Source organism: Cibotium barometz, chromosome 7, assembly GCF_041138505.1.
Source record: "Cibotium barometz isolate CiBa-2024 chromosome 7, ASM4113850v1, whole genome shotgun sequence".
In the NCBI taxonomy this organism is placed as follows: Eukaryota; Viridiplantae; Streptophyta; class Polypodiopsida; order Cyatheales; family Cibotiaceae; genus Cibotium; species Cibotium barometz.
This window is the reverse complement of record NC_141052.1, coordinates 2189712-2215941: the sequence shown is the minus strand read 5'-3', so window position 1 is coordinate 2215941 and position 26230 is coordinate 2189712. Positions and strand designations below refer to the sequence as shown.

The following is a 26230-nucleotide window of genomic DNA, read 5'->3' as shown; positions in this document are numbered from 1 at the left end:
ATAAGGCTATGTGGCTTCCTACATACATACATGGGAAAAAAAACATAATTTAAAGCATGAGTGTGTATAAACCTAAAGAAGGTGAATGCTGCCACAATTTGAGACAACTACCCCTTGCCCATCACTGAACATGTGCTTGAGAGAGTAGCTGGCAAAGAAGCGTACAGCTTCTTGGATGGATTCTTGGGCTATAACCAAGTTCCAATCCATCCTAAAGACCAACACAAGACAGCCTTTGCCATTGAATAGATGCCTTTTGGCTTAACCAATGCCCTTGCCACCTTCCAATCAGATCATGCCTTTTCACTTCTTGTGTATGTCTAACATGTGTCACCTGGTGCATGTGTGACAAGTGTTTGCTTCATGAGATTTTTTTTTTTTCTGTTGGGGTATAGGCGTATTGCCTTGCCCGGCGGCCCGTATGTGCCTTGCCCGGCCGCCCGCCCACTGAGTACCCTATACATATAGTCAGTATACTGTATAGGGGGAGCTCACTCACAGATTCAGAGTCTCAGTGTCTCGTCTCTCTCTCTCTTTCTCTCCTTGCACACACAACACCGCACGCACGCATGCACACGATCCCCTTCACTTGGTATCAGAGCGGTGGTGCAGGTGCGTGGTGGTGGCAGTGCTCGACGACGGAGGTGTTGGTTGGTCGCGGAGAGCGCAGATCTGAGCGGAGATCTGGATTGCTAGCAAGAAAACGGACTTGCAACAGGTAGAGCTGAGCTCTACGCACAGAGAGGAGTGCACGGAGATCAGATCTAGGCCGATTTGGTGCTTTGCAGCTAGATCAGAGAGGCTCTGAGGGCTGGATTTGTTTTGCTATGGAATTCGACTCACAGGCAAAGGCAAGAGCAATTGAGGACTGAATTTCAGTCGCATCTGTTGGGTAGAGTCGCTGCAAAACCATACAGGCTGAACTAAGGCACTCTGTGCTACAGGTCAGTGGGTAGCATAAGGGAAGTAAGAGTTGTGTCTGGTCTATCGGCAAGGGAGCGTGGAAGTCCTCATCATGGTAATCGATCACTGGCGGTAGCAATTGTAATTGCGTCCTATGTGGTGGCTGAGCCGGAGGGCAATACGGTTGAGGATACCATCCATTCGTTGACACCGTGGTGTGGTGCAACTTGCAGTCACTTGCACAGGTTTCAGGGATAAAGTGCTGTAGAGTGAAGCGGCCGATTCTTGCTACAGGCAGCCAAGCATTGTACGCAGTGTCACGCGGGCAGGTTACAGTAGCAACAGCGTACCACAAAGGGGGCTGCAAGGAAGGGAATCGCTTCACACAGTTGTACGCTAAGCCACGTAAGTGTATGGGCAGCCAACGAATTGGGCTAGTAATTTGCCGAAGGCAGCGTAGAGGTTATGTGGGCAGATTCGCTACAAGCTGTGCATCGTTTTTTTCTTAAAAACGATCCTCCTTTGTGTAGCGTAACAAGGAGACTGAAGCGCTGAATACAAGGAGGCTGTAGCGCTGACAGAAGGCCATATAGTACAAGATAGTGTGAGCTGCAAAATTGCGCTTGTATGAAGCACATGTACACGTGGGGCAGCAAGGTACAGGCTCTGCATCTTCTTTTGCTGCAGGTAAGGTAGCCAAGCACAACGTGTAGGCTACATGTACAGATGTGCAGCGTGACATAAAGCGCTAGTTGTTGGCATACCTAAGTCGTGGGCAAGACTATAGCAAGGTAGCCAAAGCGCTGAATTCTCCGTCTGCAGGTGCGCTTAATTGACCCAGCCTATTCCTTGTGCAGTAGGGCAGCTAGTCGCTCATTTGAGGACTCTACAGGTGGGCAGCCAACCCTTCAGTTATGCATATACCCTACATAGGGTAGGGTATATGCATATACCCTACCCTATGTAGGTGAAGGCCGCAGCGCCTTGTTTTGCAGGTGATTTCTCACATGTATGTGAAGTGTGGAGCGATGCTTGTACGAGATATGATCTCAGCAAAAAAGCTTGGTCCAACATTTTGGTAGCAGCAAGCTTTTGTCAGATTGTTGCGGGTAGCACTAAAGAGCTACGAAGAAGTATCTGATACAGCTGGTTGATAGGTTGCATGTGTTTTATGCCTATGTATGATCAGTGTGGGCTGCAAATTCAGCCATGTCTTGCTGACTTTGATGCATAACTTGCACACCAGGTAGCAGACAGCTAGTAGCTGTTGTGGGCACTCGAAGTACAGCTTGCGGGAAGTATTTGAGAGCTACTTTTCCGCCATCCCGAGGACTGGAAATTGTTGCACGGTATTGGTTTGTTGCTTTGTGCACTGTGTGGGCGACCAAGTGCACAAATAAAACAGACAAAAGTGATCTGTGTACTGTGTGGGCAACCAAGTACACAGTGAGCGCAACCAAAACACACGTGTAGGGCAGTCAAGAGCGTGTCCTGTGTGGGCAACCAAGTACACAGCATGGGGGGTAGCCAATACACAGGTGTCAGCTAGGTGTGCAGCACATTCCGCAAGTGTAGACCGATTGTGGACATCGTTCAGAGAGGTAGTTTGTCATGTATGACATGTGCGGATACAGGTAGCAGGTTCCAGTGCATACAGGTTTTGGACTGTTTGTCCATAGAGCTACTCATGCGCAGGAGTGAGCTCAATTGCATATCTTTGGCGGGTTATGTATGCCACGTGTGGATCTGGTATTATGGCTGAGTTGTGATTGTGATTTTGATCAAATTACAGGGGAAACTCTGGCAGATTTTCTCCAGGAATCCTCGCCATAATTGTGACGTATCGCACACTATTCTCTAATGCTTTTGTGGTCGAGTGTACTCCCACAGTGATTGTGATCGAGCATAGCTCTCACATTGACAGGTCTTGTCCGTTTTGGACACGGATTTGTGTTCCTGTATCCACTCTCGCATAGGAGTGAGATTATTGGTGTCTGCTGTGGCTACGAGTCACAGGTAGCGGTGGACTTGAGCTTTGACAGTGGTTGATGTCTGTTCTTCCACTTGATCTACAGGGTTTACGTACTTTCTTGGCAGTTGAGATTTGCATCAGTGTGACGATTGCAGAGCACAGTGTGGTTACACTACTGTGGGGGCACCACCAAACTAGCACGTCCCGGGAGGTCACCCATCCCAGTGCTGTTTCCGCACATACGCGCTTAACTGCGACGTTCCACAGATTGGTCTAGCCATCCAGACCCCAAAACCTTAAGGTGTTAGAGACCTCCAATTTGGCCAATTTATGCAACTTCATAGCTAGGCACCACTTTGCCTTCACAAGTTGGGCTTACCCCAACAACCGCCCCCTTAAGCCAAACTTGGGACTTTCCCGTCCCCACCAACATGTTTCGCCTCCTGGGCTCAGAGGTTGAACGCCTCAACATGGCCCCCACGGACTCAGAGGTTGGATTTTTCAACCTGGCTCTGATACCAGATGTTGGATCCAAGGGGGCACCACCAAACTAGCACGTCCTGGGAGGTCACCCATCCCAGTGCTGTTTTCGCACATACGCGCTTAATTGCGACGTTCCACAGATTGGTCTAGCCATCCAGACCCCAAAACCTTAAGGTGTTAGAGACCTCTAGTTTGGCCAATTTATGCAACTTCATAGCTATGAGCTTTGACAGTGGTTGATGTCTGTTCTTCCACTTGATCTATAGGGTTTACGTACTTTCTTGGCAGCTGAGATTTGCATCAGTGTGACGATTGCAGAGCACAGTGTGGTTACACTACTGCGGGAGATTTTTGGCGTTGATGCGCTTGAGCACTGTGAGTGCTGGTGAGCTCTTTTGAGAGTGTTTTTCTCCTCGCAGGGAGCTTCTCTTTCGGTCTCGATTCTGTGCATTTCTTTGAGAGCATTGGTTTATGCTCGTTGTCTTCTTGTACAGGTTGTGGAGCCATAGCTCTTGTCACTTATGGCAGACATTGTGTGTGACACGTCAGAGACGACTTCTGAGAGACGGCAGTCTCGTGGTTGTCGACACATGAGATGTTGGCATTGTGGTCACACAGGGCACATCAGGCGTCGCTGTTTTAGACGTATGAGACAGCAACGGAGATGTATGCGTGATGCAGAGACGGCTTTGACACAAGTCAAAGAGACAATTGCAGTGGTTGACTGTGCCAGTGACGGTGATGTCACGTTTGCCTCCAGTGTCCCTCTTGCGTACTTTACCAGATGCTCAGTTACTCCACAGTGGTTGCTAGATGCAGATGCTATATTTCACGTCACGTCGCATCGTGAGTGGTTTAGCACGTTTTCTAGTGGGAGTCTTGGTTCTGTGCATCTACATGGTGCAATCTACGAGATTGCAGGTGCAGGAGATGTATGTTTGTCATTGTCTAGTGGTGCATTGTATACGCTACATCATGTGCGTTATGTTCCTGAGATGACGCAGAGTTTGATCTCGGTGAGACAGCTACAGGACAGTGGTTGTCGAGTATTGCTTAGAGAGCAGTCATTCCAGATGCGTTGCAGATCACTTGTGATTGTGAGAGGAGAAAAGCCTACGTCTGGCTTGATCTCTCCATTGTACGTATCTGAGGTTCGAGACGGTTCGATCTCGATTGTGGTACTGCCATGTGGTGTGCGAGAGACGAGACGTGTCTTATTCGCAGACGGACTCCAGGATGCTCCAGAGACAGAGCATTTAGCTGTGCAGGACGTGGCAGTGGACTGTGTAGAGACAGAGATGGAGCACGCTTGCTCCAGTGAGACACAGCAAGTGTCATCAGACTTGGTGCACACAGAGGTAGAGCGGGTCTGCTCCCTAGACGCACATTCAGAGATGACAGGTATGGAGTTTGATGATATGCTCATGCTAGATCATGCTGATGAGGAGGAGCCAGGACACAGGGAGTGTAGCCCTGATGATGCAGTGCATGCATACAGCGCAGAGGTGGCGAGGACAGCCAGGATTGCGCAGATTTCTTCAGCGTTCGGGTGTAACTCGTGGCGGGTGCCCGGGAGACTAGGGCCTTTGACACACTTGTTGATACCATCAATGCATATTAAAACATTTAAACATGGCCACAGCCTTAACACATATCCATCATCACTTTGCATAAAACATAAAGCTGGACAAAACATCCACAAATGCTGAAAATGGATCTTGCATGTGTGACACCGCATAGAGGCCGGAATGGGCCGACCCCCCCTTGGAGTATTTTATTACCCAAGGAGAATAATATCATGTACAAGCTTTGAGGGCCTTACTCTCCCCACGGGAGATGCCGGATTATCCATGTACAAATGCCATAACACAGCCCAACACGAGGCAACCAAGTCGGAAGTTGGAACATAGGCTGTAGAAGTGCCGAGCCAACAATATAATCCATATACCTCCGTGTGGGTACTGATTCTTTCCCCAAAACCACGGGTCTTCATGCAATAGAGAGGGTACAGCAAGTACAACTCTCCATTCAGCTGGTACAACAGGTACAATGGTTGGTACAGCTGGTACAGTGGCTGGAACAGCAGGTATGGCCGGTACGGTGGCTGGTACAACAGGTACAACAAGTACAGAAGCTGGTACAGTCGGTACAATGGGTGGTATAGCAAGTACAGAAGCTGGTACAGCCAGTACAAGGGCTGGTACAGCAAGTACAGTGGCTGGTACAGCTGGTACGGTGGTTGGTACAGCAGGTACAGCAAGTACAGAAGCTGGTACAGCCGGTACAATGGATGGTGTAGCAAGTAAAGAAGCCTTGCCTTCAGTATTTCTGCACGATGGAAGCCTCCAAAACAGTCCCCAACAGCCGGTATTCTTCATGGGCAGCCTTCAAGTGAGAGAGAAAGAGAATAGCCATCATTAGGGCAACCTGTAACGGTGGTAGAGGCTAGTGTGGAGCAAGAGAGCCTCTATTAATGAAGAGAGAGGGCTCCAATTTATAGATTTGGGCCTCCCATGAGCTAAAATGGCAAGAGAAGGTTACGATGACAAGTGGAGAGCCACACAATAGCTGAAGTGACAAGTGTGAGGCCACTTGTCTCACTTTGATCCTTTTTCTAACAAGTGTCAGGCCACTTGTCTCATTTTGGTCCACTTTCTTGCCACATGTCCCAATTTAAGAGATGGGTCCTTCCATAATCTTTACCTCTAAAAATATCCCAACTGGTAGACATTCTGTCATAGGCACTTTGCCAACTCTTGGTATCTGCTCAATTCCAGATGTAATGACGCGAACAGAATTTCCATCGGAGTCGGGCCAAAAATAGCAACTCTCCTAAATTTTAGGAGTGTGGTCCTTTGTATTCTAGGATAATCCCCCATTCCCAAAGCTTGTACTTTCCAAATATTTAAACATCCTGGAGTCCACCAGACCCCTTTCAGATTGGGAAATGTCCAGGCTGGTGACATCCTCTCCAGCTTCTTAAAAGTTGTCCGCAACTTTAAGCTTCAAGCCATATATTCAAGATATAATCATGTCCCATCGATTGGGCGAGACGAGACAGTCTCAAAAATCCAATATAACTGAAGAATCTATGTCCCAAAGAAATGAGCAAGACTAAATAAGTCTCCATAATACCAATATCAAAATCATGTCCCAAGATAAATGGGCGAGACAAAAACAGTCCCATAAGTCCAGATATCATAATCATGTCCCAAGATAAATGGGCGAGACAAATCAATCCCATAAGTCCAGATATCATAATCCATGTCCCAAGTAAATGGGCGAGACAAAACAGTCCCATAAGTCCAGATATCATAATCCATGTTCCAAGTAAATGGGCGAGACAAAATAAGTCTCCTGACAACAAGACATCGGTCCACATGACCCTTGGCATAGACATAAGTCCTGTCATGTCTACTTTACCACTTGCACTCCGTGTTGGTACTCTGACCACACACCTTGGATGAGAGGTGGGCTCAAGTAACAAGATAAAACAATCACTCGCAGGCATAGATAACCTGGTGTTCCATAAGCATTTCTGCTTCACATAGTTTATAGGCATTTCGGTCACCAATAGTTTGTAGGCATTTCGGCCACCAACTCACACTACCCTCTCAAGTGTCCATGTTCCCTTCCATCTGCTCTCTATTGTTCCACCCACACATGGTAGAAACAATCTTCAAGAGAGCACGTAGGACAAGAGAACACTACACAGGGTATGTTGTGCTTGTCACTACCCTTTGAAGTGCCCATGTTCCCTTCCATCTGCTCTCTATTGTTCCACCCTCACATGGTAGAAACAATCTTCAAGAGAGCACGTAGGACAAGAGAACACTACACAGGGTATGTGAATCATGAGTTTCATAAGTCCAATGCATCCCAAATAAAGGGAGCCAAAAGGAATAATCCATCCCAGTAAAAGGGAGTCATAAACATAATCCATAAACCTGAGGATGGAACCAAATCCCTAGAAAAGAAGTCCAAGAATCCATAGACCTGTATACCATAATCCTTGTATACCATAACTCTTACCACATACTCCGTGCTAACCACACACCTTGGAGTAGAGGTGGACTTTATCCATAAAAGCATCATATCCATGAGATAACCAAAGATTTCTTCTCTATAAACTCGGACAGATTTGTCCATAGAAATTGCTTGTTAAGCCCAATATCTATATAAATCTCGTCCAAGAAAGAAATCTCCATAGATATATTCCATCCCAATAAAGGGAGCCATGAAAAGAATTCATCCCATTAAAGGGAGCCATAAACAATGTTTCCCTGAAACCATCTCAAGGCAAACAACAACACCTTTCTCCTTGCATAGCTATACAAGGGTTAGTGAACATCAAAAACACTTCATAGCAAAAGCACTAACTTTGCAAACTCAAAGTATACTTAGCTTTTCTTTTCCAGGTTGGTCATGAAGCCAAAAGAAATATCTCGTCACCATATCCTTAAGATATCTTGAGATATATCTCCATATAGCTTGCCTGTAAGCTTGATAATATAATCCACAATATCCATATGGAAAGAGTGCTAAACGTGTGCACATAAAGCCAACTTCACCCTTCCACAATAAAATTTTGTGAATTCATAAATCCTTAGATCAACAAGCTGTCTACTGCTCATGCTCTTGCTTCATAAGCTATGAAGCGGCTGGCCATGCAATGATGGTAAGTGTGGTCCCCACTTGAGATCTTTTCTCTTTCTTATTGATAGAAGGAAGCCTCCGCTTCCAAGAAAGCCTATGCTCTGATACCAATGTAACTCGTAGCGGCGGGTGCCCGGGAGACTAGGGCCTTTGACACACTTGTTGATACCATCAATGCATATTAAAACATTTAAACATGGCCACAGCCTTAACACATATCCATCATCACTTTGCATAAAACATAAAGCTGGACAAAACATCCACAAATGCTGAAAATGGATCTTGCATGTGTGACACCGCATAGAGGCCGGAATGGGCCGACCCCCCCTTGGAGTATTTTATTACCCAAGGAGAATAATATCATGTACAAGCTTTGAGGGCCTTACTCTCCCCACGGGAGATGCCGGATTATCCATGTACAAATGCCATAACACAGCCCAACACGAGGCAACCAAGTCGGAAGTTGGAACATAGGCTGTAGAAGTGCCGAGCCAACAATATAATCCATATACCTCCGTGTGGGTACTGATTCTTTCCCCAAAACCACGGGTCTTCATGCAATAGAGAGGGTACAGCAAGTACAACTCTCCATTCAGCTGGTACAACAGGTACAATGGTTGGTACAGCTGGTACAGTGGCTGGAACAGCAGGTATGGCCGGTACGGTGGCTGGTACAACAGGTACAACAAGTACAGAAGCTGGTACAGTCGGTACAATGGGTGGTATAGCAAGTACAGAAGCTGGTACAGCCAGTACAAGGGCTGGTACAGCAGGTACAGTGGCTGGTACAGCTGGTACGGTGGTTGGTACAGCAGGTACAGCAAGTACAGAAGCTGGTACAGCCGGTACAATGGATGGTGTAGCAAGTAAAGAAGCCTTGCCTTCAGTATTTCTGCACGATGGAAGCCTCCAAAACAGTCCCCAACAGCCGGTATTCTTCATGGGCAGCCTTCAAGTGAGAGAGAAAGAGAATAGCCATCATTAGGGCAACCTGTAACGGTGGTAGAGGCTAGTGTGGAGCAAGAGAGCCTCTATTAATGAAGAGAGAGGGCTCCAATTTATAGATTTGGGCCTCCCATGAGCTAAAATGGCAAGAGAAGGTTACGATGACAAGTGGAGAGCCACACAATAGCTGAAGTGACAAGTGTGAGGCCACTTGTCTCACTTTGATCCTTTTCCTAACAAGTGTCAGGCCACTTGTCTCATTTTGGTCCACTTTCTTGCCACATGTCCCAATTTAAGAGATGGGTCCTTCCATAATCTTTACCTCTAAAAATATCCCAACTGGTAGACATTCTGTCATAGGCACTTTGCCAACTCTTGGTATCTGCTCAATTCCAGATGTAATGACGCGAACAGAATTTCCATCGGAGTCGGGCCAAAAATAGCAACTCTCCTAAATTTTAGGAGTGTGGTCCTTTGTATTCTAGGATAATCCCCCATTCCCAAAGCTTGTACTTTCCAAATATTTAAACATCCTGGAGTCCACCAGACCCCTTTCAGATTGGGAAATGTCCAGGCTGGTGACATCGGGTGTCTCTTCTACGACCTACTAGTGTCGAGACCCGACTTAGCAGCTGCAGTGGGAGCATTTGTAGCAGGGATTGTCAGTCGTACGATGGCTGACACTAGCATGATGCATTATGGAGGCATGCAGGCCATTATGGAGGACCTGCGGGATTTGCATGCAGGCTTTAGCATGGATATGCACGCTCGCCTATCACTAGAGCCGATACGGCTGTATGCAGATCATACAGAGCAGCCAGTGGGCATTGGATGAGTGTGGATCTCACTCATCGTGTGTGTGTGTACATAGTCATTAGACTAGGTTCCTTGCTTAAAGGCACATTTGCCTTTAAGTGGGAGGTTGTTGGGGTATAGGCGTATGTGCCTTGCCCGGCCGCCCGAGTCACGGGCGCCCGCCCACTGAGTACCCTATACATATAGTCAGTATACTGTATAGGGGGAGCTCACTTACAGATTCAGAGTCTTCCCACCCACACAGTGTCTCGTCTCTCTCTTTCTTTCTCTCCTTGCACACACAACACCGCACGCACGCATGCACACGATCCCCTTCATTTTCCTCCTTGATTTTTCTCCAGATATTATCCCTTAGGTGACCACACACTCTATGTTACGTATTTTACGTATTTTGCACCTTTGTTCGAGCGCAATTGGAGCCATAGATTTGGGACTCATTCTTGACCACAGTGGAATTTTTTTTAGATATTTTGGCTCTATACATGGTAGTTAACCTATGGCTAAAATTTCATCTGAATCAGAGCTCCCATTCTTAACTTATGCCATATCTCATAATCGCTTTGAAACTACAGAAATTTTAGTTTTCTGTGAGTGATCACTGATGCCAAAAGAATTGGGACTCTGTTTAGTTGCCCCACTCACCCTTATCACTTTAGGGAGTGTTCTACCTTACACGGCTCTCTGATTTGAACCGCTTTTGAGCTTTGAATCTCTACTTATGCTCTCATGTCATACTCACTCTGAAAAGTACGTAATTTCCAATTATCCTTGAGTGGCACTAAGTTTTGAGCCGGAAATCTCCGAACTCATTTGCCCAACTATCCTCACACTTCATAGAGTCATTCGCCAAAAGATGGAGCTCTCAATCTTAGTTTATGGCCATATATGCTCCTTCAATCTGAAAATTATGTATTTTATAATCTTCTGTGTGACATAAAAGCCTAGAGCCATAAGACTTCACACTCAATTGCCATCAAGCATCATCTGCTCAAGACCATTATCTATCGGGTCTTTGAAGAGCCAGTCTCTCAAAGCATGGATAGAAAAAATGCTCTGCGGACTACAATGGCAAGTCTACACGACAAGAATGGACATTGTGGTCTGGAGGTGAGCTCTTGTACGGCACACATAGAAAGATTCAAAGGACAATGTCAATTGCAGCAGAAGAGGAGTGCAAATCTCGAGGTCAAATGTCACACCAAGCTGACCCTACATGTCTACAGCCTAAGGCATAAACCCTAGCTTGATCGATCTTCAGTGAGCCCTCATTCAACCCATACCTTCATTTTAGGCATCAACTGCTCTTAAATTTCAAAGGGAAGAGTATCATTATGCTCAGGGTCATCACAGCTACCTAACAAGACCACCAGTTCATTTACCTACTCACACTACGGAGCAACAATCCCCTTTTCAAGAAGAAGTCCCGAGAGCCCTCCATCAACCCAAAAAGCATTGGTCGAACACAGACATCGGCTTCAAGGGTTGGAGATTTGATTTTTTGAAGGGTAATGCAGCAAAGTTCACAAAGTTGTTATTTTTTCCACTCAATTGTACACTTGGAATGACTCCAAAATCTGGCACAAAAGAGCAACTAAAGGAGCTGGTGGATGTGCCACATACAAATGGAACCTTTTGTATGGCAGACATTGTCACAATTCATCGCAGTGCATTTCAGCAAGATTCTGGCCGGTATTGGAATGTATTTGAGCATGCACAGATGCACTCAAGGAGAGGGACACAGAATGCATTGAATTGCTTGGAAGAAATGCAGCATGAGGGTATCCCCCCAATTGCAAAGACGTATACAAGCATCTTGAAAGCATGTGGGAGCTTACAAGCAGTTGACATTGGGGCAAAAATCCATGACATTGGCTCAAGTTCAGGGGAAGGTACCATGTTGCTTAAGATTAGCAAAGCTACATCAAGCTGCCCTCAGATACCCAAAATCGTCCAGATCAGCAACATTCAGAGAAATCCAATGATGCATACACCTGCTCACAATTCAAGGTCCCCATTCACTTCTAGGCAATAGAACCTCACCTACCGATACAGTCTTATGCCTGATACATCAAATAGCTACCTAAATTCAAGGGGGACGTTTGTTTCATCATCCTCTACTCACTGGCTACTCACACAGGAGTTGAATTTTTCATCTAGTGTCACCAGTAGACTGTAACAGGTTGCCTCTAGAGCTAGTTACATAGTATGGGTCTCTCTTTTGGCTTGTTCCTTGGCTTTGTATTGGGTCTTGCTGTTGGTTGGAGTTATGTTATGGCCTTTTGAACTTCAGATTGGCATTTTAAGGCTGCATGCTTATCTTTTCTTGGTCAAATCACTCAGGATGACGTTAAGAGAATTTGCAACAACAGCTATCCATGCATGTGGCACGATACATTTATAGGCAGCATCAGAGCTAGTCAAAACAATTGTGGAGCCGATGTTAGCAAAGTAGTTCCCGGGTGGTTTCAAGATGAGGTTCTCAAAGCTTTTCATGGGCTACATGGAACGATTGAAGTCTTCAAAATTCAAACCATCAAATCAGGTCAGCTGAGGACGAATTCAAAGTTTAAATAAGGTGGTGATCCAAGTATCATTTTGGCTGTGCAAACCCTAATTGGTGCCAAATTACCTGTACAGCTTAAGAATCTACGAGTGTTTGCCACGGTTTGGGTCATCTTCAAACTCTTCCAAGATATGCCTTGTATTTCAGCCCAAGCCCGAGATAAAGTACACATTGAAACTTACGGGTGGAAGTCTATCTAGTCTTCCTGGTAATTTGGGTGTGATCAAGAACATGGTTGCATAGCCTTCACGGAGTCCACAGCAACAGGAGCCAAATCAAAAAATCTGCTTCAGGCCTACACAGCTATAATTCTGGATGCAATTTTCGAAATTGCCGGGATATGAAGCATCAATAGTTGATTGAAGTCGAAGGGGATGGTAGAAGTATCTTCTGGGAGCCCAAGGTAACACGATCCTATCTTCAATTCGCCCCCACATGTACAAGCAAAAATCGCACGATTTTTTGACACCAACCTTTTCACTAATCTGACGTTGCCCAAACCTACCCACACCTCACGCCTATGATCCTCTTCTCAATGAATTTACCAGAAGGCTCATTACAGCAATCTACTCAGGGATGGCACTTAAAGCCAAGGATCAATCATCCCTCGAGCACATCCCTCGAGCACCCATGTTCAACCCAAAAAAATAACTTAGCTAGGAACTAACTTACAGAAAATAATACTGAACCTCCCACGGAGGTACTAACTATTGACAAACAGGTACGCTTGATGGAGCTTCTATTGCAGATCTTACTCCAGCTCTACAGGCTAACGGATGACCATCGACCAAGCCGTGCTAGAATCACTGCCACACGGAAGAGCGTAAAGCAAAAAGCTACAAAGTCTCCACCACCGTTAAAGACAACCACCGAGCTCAACATCAAATTACCAACAAAGCTCTGGACCCACACCACTGCGGACCCCACAGCTCCACAGTGTAAAAGACGACTCGGAACTTCAACAACACCATCAACAACCATCGTCAGCACTTCAACAACAAGACACCGTCCTCCACATTGCCATATTTTGCACGAGGACGTGCAAAGAAATCGAAGGGGGGGGATGTTTGCGGGAAAATTGGTACCGTCACGAAGTTGCGGGAAAATTGTCAAATGATTGCGAGAATCGGTTATTTTTTCAAAAAGAAGGCCTTTGTAATGTAACGGGGCCTACGACTTCTAATTTGTAATTTTTTAGAATGCCTAGGAAGCCAGGAACAAGTATCGGCCAATAGGTATGCCCGGCCACCCGACTTCAGTGAGTGTGGACTCAAGAGATTAAAGGTTAGGCTAGTCTAATGTTTTGGGGCATTCAAGAAATCGTGCGCTTGGAAATACAGTGAGAAGAGAACAAAGCCAAAGTTTGCACCCTCGCTACGCACACTTTGTAAGTCCAAATTGAGAATCGATTAATGCAATAGATAGCTCTCGCCACGCTCTACATTCCCATGTGTGTGAATTGTTGTATCGCATGCTTTCATGTTTGCTCCAAAAAGAGCTTGTGATGCTCGTAGTGCTTATGATTTGTTAAAACCAAACGTATAGGAGGCTTAGTGGGCTCAAGCCCATCATGTTAGAATACTCATTTAGCGAATTTCATCAACGATTGGGCCAATTGTGATTTTGGCCTAATCAGTGATTATCTAGATATTGGGTTTACTAATTGAGGGTATGATTGCATCTATGGCTCCTAGGAGATGTCTTGAGCATGTGCTTAACCGCCGGAGACTTTCTGAGTAGTGTAGCGTGAGGTAGATTGACTTTTGTAGATCAGAGATTGAGGTTTAGGTTCCCTTGACTCATGTAGAAAGGGGTGGGATGAACTTGACACATTCATTCGTCTTACTACCTTTCGGGTTAAACTTCCTAGTGTTTGACATTTATGTTGAGATGTCGGCCCTATACTCATAGAGCGATAGAGAGAGAGAGATGGAAACAACCTCTTCTCCCTTAACAAATGGCTTTGGAACTATTATTCTTCCCTTACTAACAATGATTGTGGCTTGTAAGACAATAGTTCTTCATAAGATTTGATAGCCTTTGAGTCCATGTTCTCTTCATTTGAGCAAGAGACTAGGCTTTTTGCAAGAGCTCCCCTCATTTTTGTAAGTTACTCTCTTTGGAGTCTTCTTTTTGGATTTTGTAGGATTGACAACTACAGTACAATTCCTTACCAATAAAGTTTGTGGTAGTGGTGGTGGAAGCTTATTAGCCATACCTTTGGCTTGGTAAGCTATCTTGATCAGAACTTGAGATGCATTGATGTAAGCCTTGCTTTCCATCTTCTTTTTTGTAATATGCAAGAAACACATTGACATACTTCTCTTTGAGTAGATCTTTTGGACGGTGATCTTAGCCATCCAAATGTTGGAGAGCTCACCAAGTATGTTTTCTTGCTTCATTGGCTTCTTACTTCTTGATTTGTATGAATATTTTGCAATCATAGTCAATCAATGGTTGATTAGTTTTAAATCATTATACATTAAAGTCCACCCTTCTCTTTTATTCTTGCTTGTGCTTATGAGAATGTATATGCTAGAAAAATGCATATGCAATAGAGATGTATCTAATACTTTTTTGTAAAAAATTTGTAAAAAGATGCTCAAATGTTAGAATTGAGCTTTGAAAAGAAAATGAGGTAATTTTTGGATTTTGAACACACATTTGGGATCTATAAAGAGTAGGCTACGCATCCATGGTGTTAAATCCATGCACTGTAAACAATAAAGTCAATTGCAATTGAACTTTTTTTTACCTTTTTGACTTTAAACTTGTCATGCACATGCCCTATGCATGTAGATATCAAACATTTATGTACTTGACAATTTGGATTAATTTTAAGCATGGATAAAGAGTATTTTGAGTTTTGTAGATCAGATACTTTCATTTGATTGATTTAATGGAGTCCAAATTGGTGTGTGCATGCATATATGCAATGTAGAGGCATTGCATTCTCAAGTTGTAAGAAAAAAATTTCCCTTTATGTGTCATAAAGTCAAATGCAATTGACTTTATCTCACCAATTTGCCATGGTACTTGTTGTACATGAAGCCCATGGTGGCTTGATAGCATACATGAGGTGTCTTTTTGAAGTGTTAGTTAAAAACTTTGTTATGCAACATTTTTGACATAGATAAGCTCTAATCTTGTATTTGACTTTAAAAATGTAATCTTGATGATGATATGCAAGCATATTTGCAAGGTTTTAAGAGGTATAAGGATACCATCTATTTGAAAAAACTACCCCTTTGTGTGTGGAAAAGTCAATTTCCATGATTGACTTTTTCTTTTTCTCTCCTTTTGGACCAAGGTTTACACCAAATGTTCTTCATAGTCCCTAGAGTGCATATGAGTGAGATTTATCAATTTGAAGTTCATTTAGGCCATCATCAATTGAACATTGGCTACATCCCTCATTTTTGTTATTTTCTAAGTCTTTTGTGATGTTTTTGGTTATGATCCTTCTCCCATGGTGTCATCTAAATGTATACAACATATCTATAATGTAAAACCACCCCATTATGTGCTGGAAAGTCAAATGCAGAGATTGAATTTCTTGCACCTAATTGGATTGAGATTTTACCTATGGATATCCCATGGTGTGTGCATCCCTCCCATGTGTGCAATTTTTAATTTGGATGTGGTTTTCTAGGCCAAGTGATGGCCTCTTTGATTATTTCTAGATTTGTGCTTTATTTGTGCATATGTTGTTTGTTTTTGTGCATCTATTATTTATTTTTGTGCATTTGTGTGCATTGAAAGCTAGACTTGGGTGTCAAGAATATATCTACCATAAATATCAAGCTAACTTTGAGCTGCATGGGTGTAAAGAGCTTGGGAAAATCAAGCAGCAAACTTTTCTCTCTCACACACACACAAATAAAAATCTTATAATGAGCTTAATTTTGAGGGATTTGGGAGTATATGGTTTAGTCTCGGTGTGTATTTTTTCTACATAATCTTCTCACTAACCTCATCACTTCTCTTATGCAACCTCTTGTGTCATTTTTGATTAGAAATTCCTTGTTTGATTATCTTTTCATTAAATTTTTAGTTAGGTGTTCCCGTAATCTTTCCCATTTTTAATGTTTTTTATTGTTTTCTATTTTTTTAAAACTACTATCCTTGTACTAATTATTCTAGGGTTGTTTGATTTTTTGGTTTTTTTTTACTTTTTTACTAATTACTTTATAAAAAAATCAAAATTTCAAGCAAAAATAACAATAATTACTATAATTACTTTAAAAATTAATGTTAATAGCTTAAAATTAGTGCTTAATGCTATATAAGCATGTTCCATATGGCAAAACCATCACTTTTTGCTATAAAGTTTCTTTCTTTATGATTGTATCGCTCAAAAAATAGTTAATTAAGTACATGTAGGCTATGCTTATGCCTAAGAGGAGAAATAAAACAATATCCACCCCACTCCTCTTATCACCTCTTTTCTCATAGGGTATTTCTTAGTTGAGTGCTCTTTTTTCCCCCCATCCCAGTTGAGGTCAAGGGATTGCGCTTAGGTTTGGAAAAATTTGTCTATGCATGATCATGTAATGGGTCCTACCCTTGTGCTTGAATGCATGGGAATATGTTGTGCAAAAGATGGTGCTTTGGAGCTTTATTCCAAGGGCATTTCTAGGAAGGCTTTGCTTATCCAAACTAACATTGACATGATGTAGCAAAAGTTGAAGTCTCAAAGTTTTGTCTTTGATTGAGACAGTATGATGATTAGTAGGATGATTAGTAGATGTTTGCAGCCTCCATACATAGTCTACTTCATTTTCAAGTTGGATTTGGTGTCCTTGTTTCTTTTTTTGGCATATTTGTTGGATTAGAAGGGAACTCCCTTGTGTTTGTTGAAATTTTGGCCTACTTGTATTTGGCTATTTTTCTTATGACCATGTTTTCCAAATGACATCCAAGTAGCGTGTTGCTTTGTGTGTGGCTTTAGTATTTGCAATGGCTTTAAAGCTTTTTTTTTGCACATGTGGCTACCTATTTTTTGAACTGTCTACATTTAGTGCTACTTTTAGGATCCATATTTGACTTGAATTAACTTGAGCTTGTAAAAGCTATGTGACTCCCAACTTTTTGGCTTTTTCTTTGGGGGTTTGTAAGCCTTTTTGGTCTTGATCATCTTCTTTAGATCTGGTGTATGCTTGTGCTTAGGCACCCATATGCTCTGTTGTCCTTGTTGAAAAGCTAGAAGCTACTTTGAAATCCACCTTTGTTGACTTTGGGGTGGTGCTATTTCCTTGGCAAGCATAGGTTTGGGTTTTTTCTTTGGAGGGTGCTTGAATGTTGTAGCAGCTTGCACAGCGTTAGTTTTAGGCATCTAAATGGCTAACAATTGCTTGACAATTGGCCTTTTCTTCTTGAGTGCTTTTGCTTATGCCGATGGAGATATGTTTGGGATAGAGGAGGTTGAAGGTGTAGAGGGTAAAATAGCTTGTTTTCCCTTGTCAATGACTACCCTCCATTGCATTGTTACTTTTGTGTCCATCTCCCAAGGCTGCACAAATGGTTGGCTAATGTATCCATCCACCTGCTTGAAGTGGATTGCATTTGTGTCCCAATCAATCATCACTTGGTGTCTTTTTTGCCATAATGTACCTAGAATTATTGGTGCTATCATGCCCTTGGGAGGCATGACATAGAAATCATCTAAGCAATCTAGGCTTCCCACCTTGATTTTTATGAATGATTTTCCAACAAAGATTGTTTTATGCCCTGTAAAAATTTGTACAGGCATCTTGGTTGGTTGAAGTTCAACAATGCCAAGCTTTTGCATGAACTTGTAGCTTATGACATTAAAACAAGCTCTTGAATCAACTAGTGCTACCTCCTTGATATCCAAAAGCTCCACTTGGATTGGGATATACAAATGTGGATCCAACTTTTGTTTATAGCCTCTGGCAAGAGTGCTGCTATTATGTTTTTTTGGTGTAATTTCCTTGCTTGTTCTTTGGCCTCCTATTGAGCTTCCATTTTCTTTTGTGCCTAAGCTTCATACCTATTCTTAGGTGTGTGCACTCTTTCAAGCATATCATTGGTTAGTGGCAAATTATATTTCTTCAATCTATAACCACTAATCTAATTGGACATTTGTTCACCATCCAAAGTCAAAAGTTTTACCGCACCACTAGGCAATAACTCCTCAACTATGCAGGGACCAAACCCTTATTTTTTGAATTTTCCTATATGTTGTTTAAGATTGTGGACAAGAACTAGATATCCTTTTTAAAGTTCTTTTGGCTTTAGGAAGTCGTTATGGTACTATTTCATACGTCTTTCTTGGGCGTACATGTGACCTACAACCATGAGCCTTATTTCATCTAGTTTTCCTAGTTTATCTATCCTCTCAGACAACTTGTAACTTGTCCACTCTTATTCTTTGGCAACATGTAACATGGGGATAAGGAATTCTATTGGTAGCACAACATTCATCCCAAAGGTCATATTGAATGGAGTAGTTTTGATTACGATTTTGAATGCTACTATTGAAAGAATTGTAGTGCTGCATTGTTAGTGACAGAGGTAGTGGGGATTGGACTGTAGAACACATGTACACATAGACACACACTCATATGGTGAATGGGCTCTTAGGCCTCTTCTTCTCTATAATCACTGCAAACTACTATACACATGCCTTATATTGTACTCGATGCCTGCACTCTCTCTCTCACACACACTTAGACTATTCTCTATCTATCTCATTAGACGTCTACTCACTCATAACTTTCCTCAGCGGCACTTTGGCTATCTAGCCCACTTGGCTCTCACATCAACATTCTAGCTTTTCTTCTAGCAGCACTCTATGCGCTCTTCCTTCTACTTATATATTCACAAGACTAGCGGGTCGTCCACGTGTCAACTCCCTGACTCTCCAACTTTGTTTGGTTGGCTCCTCCAAGCTTGCCATATTTCAACACGCCCCTTAAGCTCAAATTTGGACCTTCGGCTTTAATATTGACTTGGGAGCTTGACATCTCGACATCTCAACACTCCCCCTTAAGCTCCTTCTTTAGCTTTTGCTATCTGCTTTTGCAATTTGCTTTTGTATCTCTGTCTTCAATCTGCATTGGCTATTTTGTGTCTTCTTTTGGACACTTTGCTTTTGCCAAGACTCTTCTTTGGCAATCTTATTTGGCATCTTCTTCTCCACTTTTCTTTTATTTGATTTCATCTTCTTTGGCTTTTGCATCTTCTTTTGGATGCTTTTTACCGATTCTTCCTCTGCAAATTTGCACATCCTTTTGTCGAGATTTTTTGGAGAGTTTAATTGCTAACACTCCCCCTTAAACTCTTCTCAATCATAAAGAATATAGACTCCCATCGCTAATCTAAAGCTTTGCAACTTCTCTGCACCCAAGCTCTTTGTAAAAACATTTACAACCTGCTCATTTGTTCTGACATACACCAAATTGATTTCTTTGGCAAGGACTTTTTCTCTAATGAAATGATAATGTACCTTAATATGCTTTGTCCTCGCATGAAATATTGGATTGCTTGCTACTTGTATGTTGCTCAAGTTATCACAAAACAATGTAATTACTCCTTTCTCTTCATGTCCAAGATCCTTCAACAATCTGCATAGCCATACTACTTCACATGTCGCCATTGTTGCTCCTCTAAATTTTGCTTTTGTACTTGACAATGCAATTGTTGGTTGTTTCTTGCAGCTCTAACTTACTACTGCACTTCTAAAATTGAAAACATATCCACTTATAGATCTTTTATCATATGAACGGCCTGCTTAATCTGCATTTGTATAGCCAAAAACTTTAACATCAACTCCTTTTACATAGAACAATCCAAAATTCAAAGTATTCTTTGCATAGCATAGCACTCTGCAAGCCAAATCCAAATATGTTTCCTTGGCTTTTGTATAAATTGGCTTGAAACTTCAACATCATGCGTCAAATTTGGCCTTGTAAGCGTTGCATAGATTAGATTGCCAACAATCTTCTTGTAAAGGGTTAAATCTTTCAAGACATCTCCATCATATGCACTCAACTTCAAATTTTGCTCCATCAGGGTTGATATTGGCTTACAAGCCAACATTCCAAACTTTTGTAACATATCAAGAATATATTGCCTTTGTAGTAACCATATGACAAAAGAGGTTCTTACCTCCTCTATACCAAGAAAATATCTGAGTTCTCCCAAATCTTTCATGTCAAGTTTTGTGCCAAGCCTTTTCTTCCACTTCTGCAACTTCTTCCTTGTTGTCGACGCCGATAATGATCAAATCATCCACATAAATGACTATGATAGTCAATTTGCTACCTATTTTCTTCACATACAGAGACTAATAAACTTTGCCAATCTCAAATCTAATGCTCTGCAAAAATTTGCTCATTCAATCTATCCATGCTCTTGGGACCTGCTTCAATCCATATAATGCCTTCTTCAATATGCAAACATAATTTGGAAATTGGGGATGAACATACCCTTTTGGTTGTTCCATGTAGACTTCTTCTTTCAACTCTCCATCCAACAATGTATTCTTCACATCCATATGTTGTAGCTCCCATCCTTTAGCTATTGCCAAGGCTATCACTACTCTCACCATTGCCATCTTTGCAATCGGGCTAAACATTTCATCAAAGTCAATTCCATGAGTTTGTGCATATCCTTTTGCAACTAGCCAAGCCTTATGTCTACATTGTGATTGATCTTGTAAACCCACTTGCATCCAATTGCTTGCTTTTCCTCTGGTAATGGTGTCAAATCCCATGTGTCACTCTTGTTGAGTGCATCCATTTCTTCATCCATTGTTGTATTCCATTTTGATTTTCCAACGGCATCTTTGAAAGAATTGGGTTCCTGCATCTGTAGAACCTTTGCCATATACAAAAAATGTTTTGCCAAAGAATTGTCATACCTTAGCCTTTCCATTGGGTACTTCACTCTTGTCGATCTCCAAACATCTTGTGTCTGCACCTTTGGTATGCCGAGCTCTTTATCCAAACTATCTTCATCACTTGATCTTGCATTTACATCAAAACTAATTGTATCATTTCCATTCTACTTTTTTTTACTTGACCAACCCCCTTGGGAGGTTCAGTGTTATTGTATGATGTAGTTAGTAAATTTCATGGTGAACATGGGTTGTTGGTGATAGAGGGATCCCAATTTAGTCATACAAGCATGTGCAAAGAGAATTTTTGACAAGGGATTGCATAGTTGTGATCCTTAAGGCCTGTAAAATCCAGAGATATGATTTTTTCTACATTTTGAGGTGTGTTGACCAAATCACACAATTTAGCAAAAATCATCATTTTGAGTATTTGATCATATGGCTTTGTAGATCTTGTCTTAAGGATCAATAATATGTCTCCCCCTTGTAATTTGAACATCATCTAAGGCCTCATGCTATGGATTTACCTGATGTCAACCTTCAAAGTTTTTAACCTATTTGGAGTGTGTTTGGTGATTTGATTGAGTTGGGGATTGGTCCTTGGGATGTGGGTAGGTAGGGCAACATATTTGTGAAATCAAATTTCCAAAAATCCAAAGATGGGTGAATCAGGTGATTCAATGAAAGTGCCCATTTTGGAATGTTGATGATATGGTTGTGTAGCTCTTGTCACCCTAATCATTTTGATATATCTCCCTTGTGATTTGAAGTTCATTATGCCCTCCATGCAATAGCTATTGTCCAAGGCATGTGTATCACCAAAACTTAGATCTACTCTAAATAAAGAATCCATTTGCATAGGGGAGGACATTTGTGGGATGTGAAGGTCAAGGGGCACCTGGGTATATGAATTTTCTTAGGTTCAAAGCAATTTTGGCAAATCGGGCGATTCAGCCAAATTGACCTTTTTGAGCTAAAATTTTCATAGTTGTGTAGATCATACTCTCTACAGCTCAAATCTCTATCCCCCCCATAAAAAATGATGGTTTTTGACCCCTCATACAATGCATTTTATGCAGTGGAGCTCTATGTTCAAAATTCAGATTTTTTCTAAGTGGATTATCTTTTTAAAGTAGGGCTAGTATATCTCAATGTAGACATCAAGGGGCACCTGTGTATGTGTTTTTTGTCAATTTTGGAGCAATTTTAGAGCATATTGGATGATCGAGCGATTCAACCAATTTTAGAGCATATTGGATGATCGAGCGATTCAACCAAGTTAAATTATTTGAGCCCAAAATTGATTTTTTGTATTGTCCCCTTGTTTTGTGAGCTTGTAGCTTCAACCCCCATAAAAAATGAGCATGGGAAGGCTCTCATGCATTCATCTTGCATTGTGCCCTTTCTATTGTGCGGTGGAGGAAATAACACGAGATTGCCTCTATAGCCTTCCTCTCACACACTCTTGGAATACACACAAACGCAACATAGAGGCACCACTTGGATTTCACAACATGCTTGGCCAAGATAGGACACACACACAATGAGAGCAAAGAGGAGAATACACTACCCACTACACCACTCAACACAAATGCCGATACACACACTTGAAATGAGATAAATAGAGGCCAATTCTTTGATAGATTTACCCAAATAGACTCAACCCACCCCTTGTGGACTAATGAGCAATGACCCAGGGCTGGAATCACCCACAACACTAAAAAATGGAGCAACAGCTTCATACACACACGAGAAGCCTTCACAATCGAACAACAAAAAAATGATGAAGAATTAGGCAAATTGGAATGTACCCTTGCATTTGGCATGGCCAAAAACCCCCAATTATAATGTTCAAGTGCTCAAATTTGAGGTTGTATGCAGATTAGGGCCAACAAAGTCTCCAAAAACACACAAAATGAGGTAGCGGTTCTCTCCTCTCTATTCTCTAGTTTTTCTGGACTTTTTTATGTAGGTTTCATACTTAGGCCTTTAATGTGACCATCCATGGGCACCTTACTTGACCAAAATGGACTCCGAAAGAGCCCACACATCGCAAGCTATCACTTTTTACGTGTCCATTGCACACTTGACTTGCAAAAAGCTTCCACAAGAAGCTACATAGGACTCCGTCTCTATCATGCCACATACACCAAATCATGTGAAGTGGACCCTCTTTTGTCCCTAATGATGGCCTCTTTGCATAACTCATCTCATAAAAGAACATTGACTAGTCCTTATGCACCACATGCGTGAGTCAACCCCATCTGACCTCTTGATGCCACTAGATGCCATCTGACGCACGTGCTTGCTGTTGACATATCAAGCTCATCTCATGGTCCACCTGGCTGATTTCCCCACCAAAATCCCCATCGACACTCATCACTGGCACGTGCAAGGATCTACGCCAGTGATACCACAGGTGTACTACACCGAGACGGGTCTACCTACCGAGAGTGATGGCACACTTATCTTGCCAGCTCACTTACTAGCGGTTTCATATTGACCGTTGTACATAGCACTACTTATGCTGTAGTAGCTTTATGTTTAGTAGACCTTTCCCATTATTTTGTACTAGGGTTTGAAGAAGAAGATAAAGATTTCAGCCTCCATCTCTGTGTACTCCTGTGTGTGAGCATGTGTGTGCTTGCAAGAGCTCAAGCTCTCTCCTCCTCGTATTCTTTACATGGTATCAGAGCTTGGTGAAGGCTAAGGGAGCTGACAGCAAGCGCGTACAGGTGCGGCGATAATCTCAAATTGAGATAAGATTTGGTGGAGTGGAAGATCCTCATATTCTCTCTCAATAAGCCCGTTAGGGCTTACCATTTTTGAAATTTGCATTCGGGGCTGTTTCGGCCTAGTTTTGGCTGATTTCAGGTTGACGCAGGCGAGACCCACATACTGCGCAGATCAACTCAAAGCAAATAGGGTTAAAAAACAAGCGTATACAATTATTGGTTAATTGTTGCAGGTCGTAGGAAAAATAGTCTTTGGCTGATGTATGAAAACTGAGGATTTGTGACTGCTGTATGTAAAGTGAGGATATTTGCTGCACGCATCCTATACAAGTATTGTGGTGAAAACAAGTATTGTGCAGACTCTGATTTTCTGCAAAATGTCTAACAAGGATGGACTCAATGGTATTGTCAATGATAAGATAGACAAGAATAACTTCCATGCGTGGAAGTTTAGAATGACAAACTTCTTGATGGGCAAAGGCTATTGGGAGTACATTGATGGTGATAAAGAGGAGGCACCGGAACAAAACCCTACAGATGCAGAGAAGAAAGCCTTTCAAGAATGGAACCAAGGAGCAAGGAAGGTGATGTATTGGCTGTCTGTTAGTATACAAGACACCATGATTGGACATATTCAGGATGCCATTTCACTAAAGAAAGCTTGGGATAGGTTGTTATTGCTTGATACAACCAACACAAAGGCAAGGAAGTTGCAGCTGAAGAATGACTTGAATACAGTCAAAAAGAAGAATCTGTCAATCAATGATTACACATTGAAGATCAAAGGGATATGCAAATCTCTTGCTTCTATTGGTGTCACAGTTGAAGATGATGATAAGGTTGAGGTATGCTTGCGTGGTTTGACGCTTGCATACAAGCAATTTAAGACCTCCATTAAGACTCGGGAAAATATTCCCACATTTTCAGATCTGATTCCCCTACTGATCATTGAGGAGAAGGAACTTGGTGAAGATCCATTATCTTCACAAGGTAAAAATAACTCCGAGCAGGTTTTCTACTCAAATAGAGGAAGAGGTAGAGGCCGTGGTGCAGGTCAAGGACGAGGTCGTGGGGCCGAGGCAATTATAATCAAGGCCAACAGCAAAATCAATCACATGATGCACAAGGGTCAAATGCACGTGGACGTGGAAATTTTAGAGGCAGGGGGAGTCAAAGAGGTTGCAAAAATTTCCAAAGAAACAATAATAGAGAATGTTGGACTTGTGGAGGAACAGGTCATTTTCAAAATGACTGTCCATCAAGGAACCAAGGTGACAGAAGACAGGAAAACCATTATGCGTCTACCAGCAAAAATACAGATGATTGTGAGAGGCTATTTGTGATGCAGCACATGATGAACACCATGTCTAAAAATGTACCAAAGTGTGGTGAGAATGTATGGTATGTGGATTTGGGTGCTTCAAATCACATGACCAGCCATGGAGAATGGTTCAAAGAATTGCAAACCTTGCAGATTCCTGGTTATGTAGAGATTGGGGATGATACTGCACATCCTATTGCACATTCAAGGAATGTGCCATTGTCATTACAAGATGGCAATGTGAAGCACCTGACTGATGTACTTCATGTTCCCAACATCACAAAGAAGTTGGTTTTGGTTGGACAAATGGTCGAGCAAGGTTTGCAGGTAAGGTTTAATGCAAATGGATTGTATGTAGAAGAATACAACAAGAATGATAAGCTGGTTGCACAAGGAAAGAAAGTGGGCAGGATGTTTACTCTTGATGTAAATGTGCCTGAGATGAATGCTGCAATGTTTGCACGAGGTACAGGTGTTGTTGCAGATGTTGAAATTTGGCATAAGAGAATTGGGCATGTAAATGTGCAAAGGCTGAAAATAATGCAAAGTCGAGAGATTGTAACAGGGTTGCAAGTTTAAGGTTGCTGATATGCAAAAAGTGTGTGAGGCATGTTAATTTGGAAAGCAAGCAAAAGGTGCTTTTCCACATGATAAGCATGTAAGCAGTACTATTTTGGAAGTGGTACACTCGGATGTATGGGGTCCAGCAAAGATTGCATCTATGGAAGGATGCAGGTTTTATGTCACTTTCATTGATGACCATACTCGCAAAGTATGGGTGTATTTCATGAAGGAGAAGAGTGAGGTGTTTACTCACTTTTAGAATTTCAAAGCTATGGCTGAAAAGCAGACAAGAAAGTATGTGCAATGCCTGAGATCAAATGGAGGGGGAGAATACTTCTCCAATGAATTCAGCAATTTTCTAAAAAAGCATGGAATTCAGAGGCAATTTTTATGTAGGTATACTCCATAG

The 26230-nt window shown here is 42.3% G+C and overlaps 1 protein-coding gene across 1 annotated transcript; it reads left to right on the top strand.

Annotated features, from left to right (window-relative positions):
• The first annotated feature begins 490 nt into the window (after positions 1–490).
• Positions 491–9794, top strand: LOC147636578 (uncharacterized). The gene is made up of 3 exons (XM_086799945.1): positions 491–3743; positions 3853–4923; positions 9534–9794. Exons 2-3 carry the CDS (start codon positions 3880–3882, stop codon positions 9792–9794), a joined length of 1305 nt encoding a protein of 434 aa, XP_086656071.1. The 5' UTR covers positions 491–3743; positions 3853–3879.
• Positions 9795–26230: the final 16436 nt, after the last annotated feature.

Coding starts and splice junctions, on each gene's coding strand:
- LOC147636578 (XM_086799945.1), top strand. CDS start 3,880: ATGGCAGACATTGTGTGTGACACGTCAGAGACGACTTCTGAGAGACGG. Junction 4,924..9,533: donor TCGGGTGTAACTCGTGGCGG/GTGCCCGGGAGA, acceptor GGAAATGTCCAG/GCTGGTGACATCGGGTGTCT.